General features: G+C 51.4%; 1 protein-coding gene across 1 annotated transcript in view; it reads right to left on the reverse strand.

Moving 5' to 3' along the window:
• The window catches only part of LOC131567421 (opioid-binding protein/cell adhesion molecule homolog), a 107480-nt gene extending 94474 nt beyond the window's left edge, over positions 1-13006 (reverse strand). The window contains exon 1 of the mRNA XM_058819027.1: positions 12840-13006. Within this exon, the coding sequence (XP_058675010.1) occupies positions 12840-13006 (167 nt within the window). The remainder of the gene's footprint in view (positions 1-12839) is intronic.
• Between the last annotated feature and the right edge of the window lie 553 nt (positions 13007-13559).

A 13559-nucleotide genomic window follows, 5' to 3' on the forward strand; every position in this document is an offset into this window, starting at 1 on the left:
AGCAGAGAAAGCCCCGTCACATCCCACACAAACCCACCCTGCTGATGGAGGCATTTGTACATCCATGGGTGAGAGCAGGCTGGAAGCAGAGGAGGGTGCTGGGAAGAGCTGCTCATGTCTGCAGCTCGATTAAAGACAGACCCAGGGTCTCCAGCACTGTCAATCCAACATCCAGGCACCGCTCCATCACCGTCCCCCCAGGAGCAGGCTGACAGTCACAGGGAGCCATGTGCCAGCCATGACAAGCAAAGCAAGTGACACACACATCTCCTGCTTACAATAACAGCCCTTCCGTGTCTAATCCATCATATTCGATGCAGATCTCTTACCCTGAAGTGTTGTCAATGAGGATTTAATTTAGTGCTAATTAGACAAATATTGCATGTTGAACAGCCATTGATTATTAAGAGACGGGGAGCGTGGCTTGGCTCAGCAGTGAGCATGGACACGCTGGATTATATCTGGGATGAGACTGGGAAATGTCTTGCTGTTTCTAATCATCAGATAGTAATTAACGTCCAATAACTTGTAACTTGGTTTATCATTATAGATTTAGGAAGGCAGTAATAGTACTGTATGCTAATTAAATATCAATTGATTATTTAAGGCATATAAAGATTTAGCAGCAAGGTAATAGATATACACAGTTGTTAAAGTTTAATATCCATCACGCAGCATTCTCCCATTCTATTAAGTTAGTGTTTAATGAGAAAGAGTGTTGTTACTGTGGGAAACTTTTGGGTGGGAGTGTCCAAAATGTTTGGCAGCATGCAAGGTTTAGAGTCTCTCAAAGGAGCAAGAAGTCAGGAAATTCAGAGCCTCAGGTGCAGAGAGGTCAAGCAAGAGGTGGTGGCAGAGCCCAAGGCACTCCTAAACCTCCTATCTGACATTTTGCATCTCAATCCATGCACCCCCCACCCAAAAAGTAAGACAAGTTGTCAATTCACTGCTGGAATAAAACTTTCTGTTTCAAACCCCAGCCCAAAACCTTCTGTATTCCCACCAGCCCACAGGGCAGCCTCATCCAACTGTAAGACACGCACAAGAAGCTAAAGTTTAGAGCAAACTTCCTTAAATAATAATGGGAAATAAATCAATAGAACCCTGATATCCCCTTTCTCTGGTACCTGCTCCCCAGAGCTGCCTCTCCCCGCCAGGACGGGGTCTGATCCCGTGCCCAGCACCAGAGATTTGGGAGGGTTGGGAAGACTGAGCTCCTTCCCACCTGAGAGATAAAACCAGAGATGAGAGACAGAAGCCCAGCATCTAAAAGGGAAAAGATAAATGGCTTCTGAAGGAAAATAACCTGCTGGACTCCATGGGTTTGGCAGCACCCTGCTAAGTGCAGCATCAGTCTTGAAAACCACTGCAAGCTCAGCAATCGCAGGACAAAGCACAGGATTCTGTCAGGGTTTCTCCCCAGAGGGAGCCAAGGCCCAGGACTGTCTAGTTTTGGCCACTCTGGATGAATCCCAGCCTGGGGAGGTGGGCTAGAAGAGAGATGTAGCAGGGAGAACACCTTTCAGTACACAGAGCTGCTTCCTGCAGACAGGCTGGCCCCGTCACTGATTTACCAGGCAATAAAAGCAAAATCAAGGAAAATGCCTCAACTGCACCCCTGAGAGTGTCCAGCCTCAGTTATAGAGTCTGGGCAGGCCCCAGCTGCCTCTTAAAAGCTTGTTTTGTACACAGTGGGACTGACATGACTGGGGAAGGGGTCCAGAGATGGCTGGCTCTGTGATGGGTGCTGGAGCATGACTCCCACAGCAAGGAGAAGGGGAAAAGTGCTGCTGCTTGAGAACAGCGCAGAAAAAGGCAGCAGATGGCAGCAGGATGAGGCCAGCACCCATCCTGCAGAGGGCTGGAAAACCCCCTTGCATGGAAGGAAAATCAATACACTCCATCATGGGCATTCCTACTTGGGGCACCACAGCATGGGATCTAGAGCAAGACATCAGCAACTGCACATCTCTACTTCAGAAACCTCCAGAGTCCTTGGTGGCATCCCAAAACGCCAGTCCTGCAGCACAATGATGCCATGAACAGGAACACTCCTGCACAGACAGATTCAGGACATAAAGCCAGCTCCCCAAGCTCTCTGTGCCACCCAGCAGGATGTTATCAGCCGGCTGCAGCCTGAAACTACTGCAAAGGTGGCTTTTCCTAGCAATTGGGAATGGATTTTAGACTGGGCTGGGTCTCAGAAGCAGAGAAGCACCAGAAGAAGAACTCCCAGCCTGCTTCCTTACAGCCATCCCAGACAGTGATTCCCACCCCAGGCTTCCCACTGGCTCACAGGCAGCAGCTCCAGCCTTGCCTGGGCCACCATCTGAGGCACCTCCTGCTGCCCCCCTGCCCACCAGGCTCCTTACTCCATGGTACAGATCAGATTCCATTTGTCTGACACAATTTCTCCTTGACAAACCTCTGCTGGCTGTGGTGGAGTTTCTTGTCCATTCTAGCTGATCACAAATAATTTTGCTTGTTTGCTCCAAAGCATTGCCAGGATGGAAGATGAGCAATCTCCTACAATAGCTTCTCTCACTTTTCTACGCCAACCACTAAATTTGCCCTTCCCCAGGGGTCTGGAGCATTCCCTGCCCTTTGGGATGAGCAGCAGCAAGTCCTGACATCACTCCAGCCACTTCCCTGCAGAGCCAAGCAGGAACAGCATCAGCCCAGGTGATTTATACCAGAACTCCAGCAAGAGAGCTGAGCAAAGGCTGAGAGAAACCTCTCTTAAATAGTTTTGTAGTGGAGTTTACCCGAGCTGCAGCAGGCAACAAAGAAACGTCAAGAGCAATGAGACAAGGCAGGGGAGGCGTCGTAGCAGATAAAGGATTCTTCAGGTATGAGACAAAACCAGCTTTGGAAACCTCGCAGAAGTGAGTTTAAAGTCTCCAGAGGATATCAATTGAGAGTCTGTCACTTGGTGTCAGGATAACTTTCTGGACAGCTCTCGGAGCTTGTTAAGCTCTTGCTTGGGCTGCATTTGAGCTCTGGTGGCAGCGCTGTCTGCAAGAACCAGCGCTGAAACCAAAGATGAAAAAGGTCTGCTGAGTCCATGCAGCTTTTCTATTTTCCCTCCAAAATTCCCCACCATGACCTGCAACACCAGTGTCAGCCATGGGGAGCTCAGACAGGGTTGCTGCAAGACACACTCCCACAAGGAGGGGATATGTCCAAGCAGAGAAAACACTGTGAAATTGAGCTCCTCTCACTCCAAAACAAGGGCTGATGTGTCCAGGAGGGATTTGTGGGCACAGGGTGGGGAATGCAGGATGAGAATGCAGCAGCCCGTGTAAAAGCAGGTGGCCAAACCAGACGGTCGTAACTCTGTCTCAGCATCACAATCTACGGCTCTGGGTAGGAAATAGCCACTTCCCCCACAGCAATCATTTCATCAAAAACCCTGCAAGACTCCTGCTGTTCCCACTAGCCCTGGATCCCTAACTTTAATTAAGTCCAAAGAGCCTTCCCGCAAGAACAAGGGAGGAGAGGGTGACTCAGACAGCGATGGGACCAGTCAGTGCAATTATCATACAGTTAAGAATATTAATTAAAAACAGCCCTCCCCCCAGTTAAAAAAAAAAAAAAAAAAAAGGCAAACGAATCAATTCTACTTAAAGGAATATATGGGGATGAGGAGAAGGAGCAGGGAGGGTGACAGAGACAGAGATGGGACGCGCTGTGAATGCAAAGAGCTTCCCACCGTGGCCGCTGCCGCAGTCAGCCCCAGGCCTGGCTGCTGCCAACACTTACTCCCAGTCTCCTCAGAAATGGGCTCAATCTTTCCTTCTACCTGCTGCCGCATCAGAGCAACTCCTGTGATCACACAAAGGACTTTAAATCTTGGCTTTAACTGCCTTGATTGAATTAAATGCAACACCACGGTAAAGCAGGCTCCTCATTCCAGGTGTGAGCAAGGAGCCCTTGCTCTGCCGCTAACGGCACTCTCCCTCTCTCGGAAATGATGAGTTGCTCATGGGTTATGCTCTTTAAGAAAGGAAAAAAAAAAGTCATCTGATAAAGTGGGTTATAAAACCGGTGGTGGTAATAAACGGAGAGCAAGGAGCCTGATGCAAAGCCTGCAGAGAAGGCAGAACCTGCTGTAGAGACACAATATCTGAGCCATGATTAATGCATGACCACGGGTGACAGCTCGGAGCAGCGCAGGTGCCACCCACGACGCAGGGGACAAGAGCAGCAGAGGGAAGTCACCCAGACACCAGAGCGAGGGTGTCAGGAGAGGATGATGAGTGACTGGCTCCTAGGTGTTGATGCTGAGGGAGTGGAGGTTCCTGGTAGGCACCTTCTGCTCAAGTACCTGCAGCCCTTCAGTGGAGATGCTTCCACCCCTGTGATGCAGCTGGGATACAACCCAGCCAAGGTTTCCAGGCAGGATCAGCCCATTGGGATGGCCAACCATGACCTGCCAGCAATGCCCCCATAGTAAACCCAGTGAGCAACATGCAGAGAAAGCTGTGACTCAGTAGCATTCTGCCACAACAGCCTCTTTGACTGCGGGCACCACAGGGGACAGGCCATGAGCACAAGGGGACAAGGCCAAGCAGTGACATGATGGGATGGGAACAGGCTTGCAGTGACTCCTGATCCTCCAACAAAGCTACTGTCCCATGAACGACAGCTGCAGGAAAAGGCATCTCAGGCACCTGGGTTTATGAGAGGGAAGGGAGGACACACTGCAGGAAAGGACTCTGAGTGGAGAAAACCTGATGAGAGCACAACTCCCAATTCCTGCCTGAAACTCCCCAGGCCATGTCACTCCAAGGCAGTCCTGCAGGAACCAGCACCACCATGGACTTATCACAGAGGGTGGAGAAGAGCTCAGCTCCCTCCTCTCCTTCCATGTTCATCCTCCTTTCCTGGGACTTGCCTTTCCATGAAACAGGGATAAAGAGGAGCACGCTCCTGTGGCTCCTACAAGCACCAACACAGAGCAGGATCTGTCACAAGAAGGTGCCCTGGGAGCACAAACCATTTCTCTTTATCAGCCTCTATTATTATCGCATCAATGGAACCTTCACTGGCAGGATGGATGCTCAAGTGCCCAGGAAGCACTCCTGGCTCTCTCCTGCCCCTCCATGTGAGCGGGGCACTGTGCTGACAAATCCCCAGGAGAATTACAGCCGAGTTCCGGGCACAGACACGACTATCGGTTCCTTTTTATGAGCCTTCATTGTTATTACCACCTATTTCTTTTTACATTCCTGCCAAAATACCAAACATTAATCTCCCTCGCTCCCTGCAGGCAAAACATGGGTAATTGGATTTATATGGGTTAGAAATTTGTTAGATTTTTATATAAATATATATATACACACATGCACACACAGAGAGAAGATATAAAAACCCAGTGAAGGGATACACTATCCCATTGGAACTTGGGTACCAACTGGCTCAAGCCACACCCCCCACATTTCTGTGCTGCCTGCTGGGCTTTAATTTAGGAGCTCATCCCTCAAAGCTGAACTACACACACTGAGAGTTCCCAGTCGTGGATTTTTCTTTGGTGCACCCTTTGCAACACCCTGGTTTTACCTTTACCCACTCCCTTTTTCCACCTGACATTTTTCTTTCCCCCTTCCCAACTTTTCTTTCTCTTTTTCCACTTTCTCCTTTCTGGATCCCATTCCTCTCCTCTCCAGCTCCAGCCTGGAAGCGACACCACACACAAGCCTTGGCACACCAAGAGAAGAAAAAGCAAGATGTGTGACATGTCCTCAAGTGTCCCCACTCTGAACCCATCAGCACTGGAGATGGCACAAAATACCTCATCAGCATCAGCACAATTTGCTGATCTTTTACAGGATGAGAAAAAATATCTTAAATTTACAGCTTACACCACAACAGATGTTGTTCTCATTATCCTCCCCCTCCACAGAGAAACAGTCTTGGAGACCCATTTGTATCCCAAGGAACAAGTCCGTCAAGTGAGCATAGTCATGGAAACAACTCATTTTAAGCAAATCTTGGGAAATATTCATGGGAAAACAGAAATATAAAATGTGAGTGTTTTTGCACTGAAGAGCCGACCTTGAAGGGTTCTGTCAGGAAAGACAAGACCTACATATCAAATCCAACCTGCAGTAAACAACCCATTACAGGCTAAAAATTGTTGACAGGGGCTGTGGGGAAATTATTTTTCTCATTAAAAAAAAAAAAAAAAGAAGAAGAAAAAACAGCACATCCTAACCCTCAAAGGCTGCTCACAAGGACAGAGGAAGAAGTGATAGTCACTGAATCAGATATTTCTTATGAACTGTCTGCTAGGCTGCAGTATCTAAAGATTATCACTTAAAACAATATGTCCAGCTGTTGTAAAAAGCATCCGTGGTTTAGGGCTGAGGAATGCAAGGAGGAGGCAAACTGTGAGAACAGTCAGGGGAACAGAGAAACTCTTTGGAAAGCAGGAATGTGAAAGACAGCCACTGTGCTCCCGTTTGGTTCTGCAGCGTTAACACCTAATCCTGTTCCAGAAACAAAGCCCTCAGCTCCTGGAGGAGTGTTCGTGATCCAGGGGAAGGACAGCTATTACCAGGGAGTTTATTATCCTTGCAAAAAGATCTCTGTACCCTATAGTGCAGGATTACCAACAGTTCAGTCTCATCCCCGGGAGGTAAATATCACCACTTGGAAATATTTCTGCCTAGTGGAGCTTAAAAATTCAGCGTGGGGGGGTGGGTTTTTTGCTAGACAAGAGGATCTTCCCAGGGTTTGAATCGTGGCCCTGGGAGATGTGACAGTGAGGGTCCCCTCCTCCCTCTGCAGAGCCCCACCAGCTCGCTGTGCTCTCCAAACCAGCATTTTCTGCAGCAAACCCCCAGTGCTGTGGTTCCAGCCTGTGTCAGCAGGACTCCCCAGCGCTCTGACACTGAGCCCAGCCCTACACCCACACAAAACCTGCCTGGTGCTGGCTCAGCAGGACAAGGGCTGGCACAGACAGCAGCTCAAGCTGGCTGAAGGTGAATTCCCCAAAGCCAGCCCTGGATCTCCCCAAAGCCGAACTTGAATCTTCTTGCACAACAAAGGGAACTGTGCTCTTGAGGGACAACCAGTGCTGGGGACAACGAGCTGCAGGGAACACCAGACTCAGGGACAATGAACGACAGGGAACAGCAACCTTGGGACAACCAGCATCAGGGACAACCAACTGCAGGGAACACAGCATAAGGGGCCACCAATTGCAGGGATAACCAGCCTCAGGGATAATGAACCACAGGGAACACAAGCCACAGGGAACACCAACCTCAGGGACAAACAGCTGCAGGGACAACCAGCCTCAGGGACAATGAACCACAAGGAACACCAACCTCAGGGACAACGAGCCACAGGGACAACGAGCCACAAGGAACACCAGCATCAGGGACAACCAGCATCAGGGACAACCAACATCAGGGACAATTACCCCAGAACAACCAATCCCAGGGACAACAAACTGCAGGGAACACCAGTCTCAGGAACAACCAACCTTAAGGACAATGAACCACAAGGAACACCAACCTCAGGGACAAGCACTTCCAGGGACAACCAGCCCAGGACAAACCAACATCAGTGACAACCAGCCTCTCACTGCACAACCCAAGATGTGACCTCACATAAACCAGCCAGCTCTGACATGAGCTGGAGACCAATATTCAACCCACAGCAAAAGACACCAGGACTCAAAGCTCCCTCCAGCACATCCTTCACTAATGCCAACAAGGACAACAGTGTGGAAGGGGCTGTGAGACTCCTCCAGCCTCACCAAGGTGGGAAGGGGCACATGCAGGGTACCAGCTCCACGGGTTCAGCATCTGCATTTTGGCAGCATCACTGGTGCAGCAGCCTGGGGAGGAAGGAGCCCTCCTGCAACCCCCTGACCTTTCTCCAACCACCCTTCCAGTGGCTGCAATATTACAGTGAAATTAGCGGGCACTGTAATTACAACTATCAGGAGCAGATAAGACAAGTTAAATACCAGCTACCTAGGGAGAAATTATTATGCCAGCCAGGAGGATCCAAATGCCAGAATCCATGGCTGTAATTTCCCTGAGTCGCCAATTACAGCTCCGCCATGCAGCGAGCACTACCTTGGAAACGGCAGGTATATATTTAGCTGCTCCAGAAAAGTTTTTGGGTAGGAGAGAGGGGGGGAAAGGAAGGGGCAGCAATGGAACAAGTCCTCACTAATCTGCTCTGCGCTAATCCCCACGCTTTTAGCATTTGCACACAAAGAGCAGTGACTCTCTTCCTGCTCCCCAGCAAGGATTTAACAGCAGAGATGTGGATGCATTAACGCTTCTTTTCTCTGCCAGGTCCGTGGCTGCTGTTGCAGGGCGACAGGTGAGTGTCACAACCCCCATTAACAGGTAGGTACACAGAATATCAGCAGTTTGACTGAAAAAGAGGCCAAAAAATGTGATTTCCTGACTTCTCAGACCTATGCCTGGAGACTGTGGTCCTGCCTCCTGCTCCTGCTGGTTGTATTTTACTGAGGTCTTGCTGCGTGCTGGAAAATAGACTGTGGTAGGTTATTACACCAAAAGAAAAAAAAAAGAAGAATCAAAGCAGCATTGTCAGAAATAATTAAAACCATAATTGCAAAAATAAATGGAAGAACAGCATCTCATGATGTTTTATTCGGGCTTTTTATTTTTAATTGGAATTGTTCTCACACTAGCTAATTGACAGAATACAGCCAGGCACAGAGTCTGGGATGCCAATGAGCAAAGCTAGCCTGACTTCTTGGTCTCCTTCATGGACAGGCAGGAGGAGAGGCCATGGGTTCACCAGAAGCAGACAAGCCCAGGGGATTTGACTTGAAAATTTGCCCTTATGTACAGAGATAAAGCAGCTCTGTATTATTTAGTTTGGAAAAAAGCCTAGCTATATCTGCTGTAGCATCACCTATGAGTATCCATTCCTCTAATCATCACTGATAAACCACTGCTGATGGATCCTTTTAGAGATGGGGAAACTGAGGCTGAGAGCAACAGAGGGGCCTCCTTAAGTCCTGGTGTCCCTGCGGTGACAGCCAGGGAAAAAAAACTCAGCACACCCCATCTCCCAGCTAATCCCTCCAACCTCTAAAACACGCTCTAAAACCCAACAATATTTCTTAAATACAGATAAAACTATAAAGCCTTGAAATTTTGAGCAGCTGGTGGTTGATGTCTTTATGAACTGTACTGATGGCTGCTGTAAAGGTCGGTTTGCTGGCGGCACAGCGGGATGATCCCATTTCCATCATTTCCACCCCCATTCTAACACCGTGGGAATATTTGCCACAGTTTCCCCTCTGGCCTCATGGAGATGCTTCCACCACTGATGCAGCTGGGATAAAACCCAACCAAAGTCTCCAGGCAGGATCAAGCCATTGGGAGTGGCCAACCATGCCCCCACAGCAACACTAGGATGTGCTGCACGTGGAGAATGCCAAGACTCAATGGCATTCTTCCCAAAAGAAGGAACTTAATCCTTGTTTCCACATCAAATCCCAGCTGGGAGATTAAAAAGTGACCATCTCCGACAGGGATAAAACCCAACCAAAGTCTCCAGACAGGATCAACCCATGGGGATTGGCCAACCATGACCTACCAGCAATGCTCCCACAGCAACCCTAAGACATGCATCTAAGAGCAGCATGTGGAGAATGCCAAGACTCAATGGCATTCTTCCCAAAAGAAGGAATTTAATCCATCAAATCCCAGCAGGGACATTAAAAAGTGACCATCTCCACCATCCCTGGTGGTTCCCAGTGTGCTCCTTGCTCTGTTTCATGTCCCACATTGGTGGGTAACATCAGTTACTCCTGCCATCTCAACACCCGAGCTTTATATTCCTGAATCAGGGAAGAGGCAGTTTGGTTTGATTTTTAACAGTACACAGATAATTTCCATACTGCCTTTAGTTCTCAGGAGAGGAAAGGTGCCTGACTATTATGGGAATTGTTTGTTCTTACAATAAAAAGGAGTGAATTACCAACAATCCCCGCTTAAAATGGAAATTATTTGTTGCTGATCTAAGATGACCTGCAAGTTGCCTGTAGATGGAGCCTGAGTTTCTGCAAGGATTATGCTGAGCCTCCCTCGGAAAAAGGGTGGAGAGCTGGAAATGGAATCGCCCAAAATCCAATACAGGAAACCCACAAGCAGCCTGAAAAGCCTCCAGGTTTCCTCCACCGCTTTCACACAGGTCTGCTTGCTCTCCCAGCTCCTTTTTGCAATGCAAGGGGTGATTAAAGGGCTGATCTTGGAAAGCAAAGAGCTTCCACCAACCCTGCAGGAGCCAAGGAGATCTGCAGGCTCTGCCCATCTCACCACCAGGATGAGGGAGAGGACCTGGCCATCCAGACCTGGGGCTAATTCTGCAAGAGCTACGCACTGGAATTACAGCTCTCAGTTTTTCCAAGCCCAGCTCCTTGTTTGAGCCCCAAGAAAAGTGCCATTTGCAGGGAGGACAGCAGAGGACACCACCACCTCCTCCTGTGTGTCTACAGAAGAAAACACCATTTAGCAATAACACCACTCACTCAGAAAGACTTCCCAGGGCACTTTTCCCTGCCTGGCTCTTCATAGGAAATCACAGCCTGCAAACAAACATCCTCAAGATGCTCCACCTTTGTCCTCCTGCCTTCAACCCCCCCACTGATGCCACCTCTTTGGCTTGATGTGTGCAATTCCCTGCCTATCTCCAGATCCCAAGGGAAGATGGAAAACTGCTTGCCACCCAGAGGCTGCAGAGGGGCAGCAGCAGGGAAGCAGGGAGAGGAGGGAAGGGAAGGAGCACTGGGAAACAGCAGTGCAAGAAAAGATGGAGCAGACTGGGAGCAAATGGGAGCTGGAGGCAGAAAGCTGCCTGCAGCAGGGGAAAGCTGGACTGGAGGAGGAGAAGGGAGGGGGTAAAAGCATGGAAAAGGTGCCCTGGAGAACCTGGGTAGGAGCAGATGCCAAGGGGGGAAATGGATAAAACTCAGGTGCTTTTGGGACAAGGGCTTGCCCTAAGTGTCAGCACTTGGGAGATGCAGAGTTTCTTATGGGAGGTCTAAAACCTCCCACCACTCCAGGGCTGCTTCACAAACATCCCCTCCTGCAAGCAGCACAGAAAAGGGGACGGAAGATTAGAAATTAAAAAAAAAAAGAAAAAAAGGAGATCCAAGTCAGCCCTCTGCTGGCAGCAGGCTCGGCTGGACGTGCAGGGGCTCCCCAGGGAGCAGGCTCAGGCACCCATCCTGCTCTGAGCAGCACCAGCATCGCCTCCAAGAGCCCCAGAGCCACACTTCACTGCAGAGACAAGCTCCAACAGCGAGGAAAAGAGCACCAGGGCCAAAGGCACCTCTCTGGGGGACTGTCCTTCTTAAACTGCTTTGCTCACACAGCTCAGGTTAATCATCATTGAAGTTCAATTACGAAAAGCACAAGGAGACAGCCCTCTGCTCCCCAGCTGTGCCACAGCCCCCAGGAACGAGGGGTGATGATACAAGAGTGTCCCAGCGGGCAGGAAAAGGGACAGCATCCCACAGTCAGGCACTGAGCGTGGTGGGAAGGGGCAGACAGGCAACCAACACCTTCCTCCGCAGCACGGAACCCACAGAGCCTCAGCCAGAGCCTGATTCCCAAAACCACCAAACACTTCCCCTGCAAAGCCCACCTCAGGCACGGAAACCTGCCCAGGTGAGCACAGCTCACTCTGCTCAAAGCAGCAGCAGCAGTTCCTCAGCCCTGCGCTGGCTCTGCTGCTCACGGGGAGCGTGCCAGGCTCTGCTTGTGCCATCCCCGTGCCTGGCTCTGCTTGTGCCATCCCCGTGCCTGGCTCTGGCAGAGCAGCTGCTGTCTGCTGCTGAGACCCTGCCCCTCCAGGTCTGATTGAGCCTCGGGTGAGGGGCACACGCTGCTCGCTGGTGCAGGCAAAGCAGACAAACTCCTCCGGGCTCTCTCGCTCCACACTCACGTCCCACCACCCCCGAGCTCCTTCCCCCAGTCCCACAGCTCCCGGATTAACCGGCTCGGCTCCTCCCGGGGCTGCCCGAAGCACGCACAGCACGACCCAAAGCCTCAGTGCCCTCCAAAATAAAGGCTGGGCTGCTCCTCTGGCCGCGATGCCTGTGGAGAGCTGCGGTGCTACCTGGGTACAGCCCCGCGTACACCTGTAACTCATTCAGGGAATGAAAGGGATGCTCGGCTGGGCTGTGCGGCACAGGAGTGACCCATCTGCATATCAGCCGCCTGTGTTTCTCCTACAGCAAACAACGTAAGGGAAAGCATCCATCAGAATTCATAAGATGCACCCCTGGAGTAAAAGATTGATTTGATATTAGCGGATTCGTGCAGAGACTATAAAGCGATCGAGGAAAACACCGACACCTCGGAGGCAGCGCAGCCCTGGAAAGCCGCTGGCAGTGCGGGCTGGCACCGGCGCCAGCAGCACGGACCCCCCTCCCCTCTCACGCAGGCACAACTTTGGGATTTTCAGGCAGCACTAACTCACTGTCTGCCACCTAAACCCCTGTGTGCTCTCCTCGTCTGGCACCCGCAGCCCCCCCAGGAGCTGCAGCCCGAAAAGCACCGAACGCATCCGTCCCTCCAAAACCGCTCGCACGGGGTGACCCCACCACGGCGGGGACAAGCTAGCACCCGGAGTGTCCCCTGCCACCACCACGGGGACAAGCTGCCACACGCAGTGTCCCCTGCCACCACGATAGGGACAAGCCCCTGGGACACGCGCAAAGTCTCCGGCTGGTCCCAGGACCCTCCGGCAGCCCCGGCGGGCACGGAGCATCCCCCAAAAGCCGCAAGCAGCACCCCCGACCCCCCAAGCCCCCGTGCAGCTGCTCCTACCTGAGCGTGGCGCTCTCCCCTTGCCGCACTGTCACGTTGTCCATGGCTTTGGGGAAGGTGGCATCTCCGCTGCGCACGGGCACTCCTGCGGGCACAAGGAAGAGCAGCCTGAGACAGAGGACGACCAGGCACCTCCAGGGCAGGGCCAAGCACCCACCGACCCCCATCCTGGGCAGCGGGGACTTTTCCAACAGGCAAAAAACACACCCGACAAGGCGAAAAGGGGGAAGGGGTGGGTGGAGAGGAGGGATGGGGGGGAGCAAAACCACCGGGGCGAGCGCTGCGGAGCTCCACGGAGATCAGGAGAGCCCCCGGCAAGGCTGGCTGCGAGCGCTGAGCCTGCCGAGCGGCATCGGAGGGAGTCCCGCTGTCCTCGGGCGAGGGAGGAGGACGGGAGGGCCGGGGGGAGGAGGAGGAAGAGGAGGAGAGAAGGTGCGGAGCACGAGATGAAGGTCACAGATGTGTGGCTGCTGGAGACGCTACTTTCAGCTGCAGCTGGGCAGGCGCTGCGGAGATCTGGCATCAAAAGTTTATAACCCACGGAGGAAACGTGAGTGTCTGTGAAAGGAAAGGGAGGGCGGCATCGGCAGCGGGGAGGACACAGCGGGCCGGGGCTGGGCTGTTCTCCGGCTCTTGAGCTTTTGTTTAAATCACAGAGAGAAAGGAGAATTTAAAAAAAAAATTTAAAAAAATTCAAAACCCAATAAAGCTCCCAAAATC

This window comes from Ammospiza caudacuta, chromosome 23 (genome assembly GCF_027887145.1).
Source record: "Ammospiza caudacuta isolate bAmmCau1 chromosome 23, bAmmCau1.pri, whole genome shotgun sequence".
Taxonomy (NCBI): Eukaryota; Metazoa; Chordata; class Aves; order Passeriformes; family Passerellidae; genus Ammospiza; species Ammospiza caudacuta.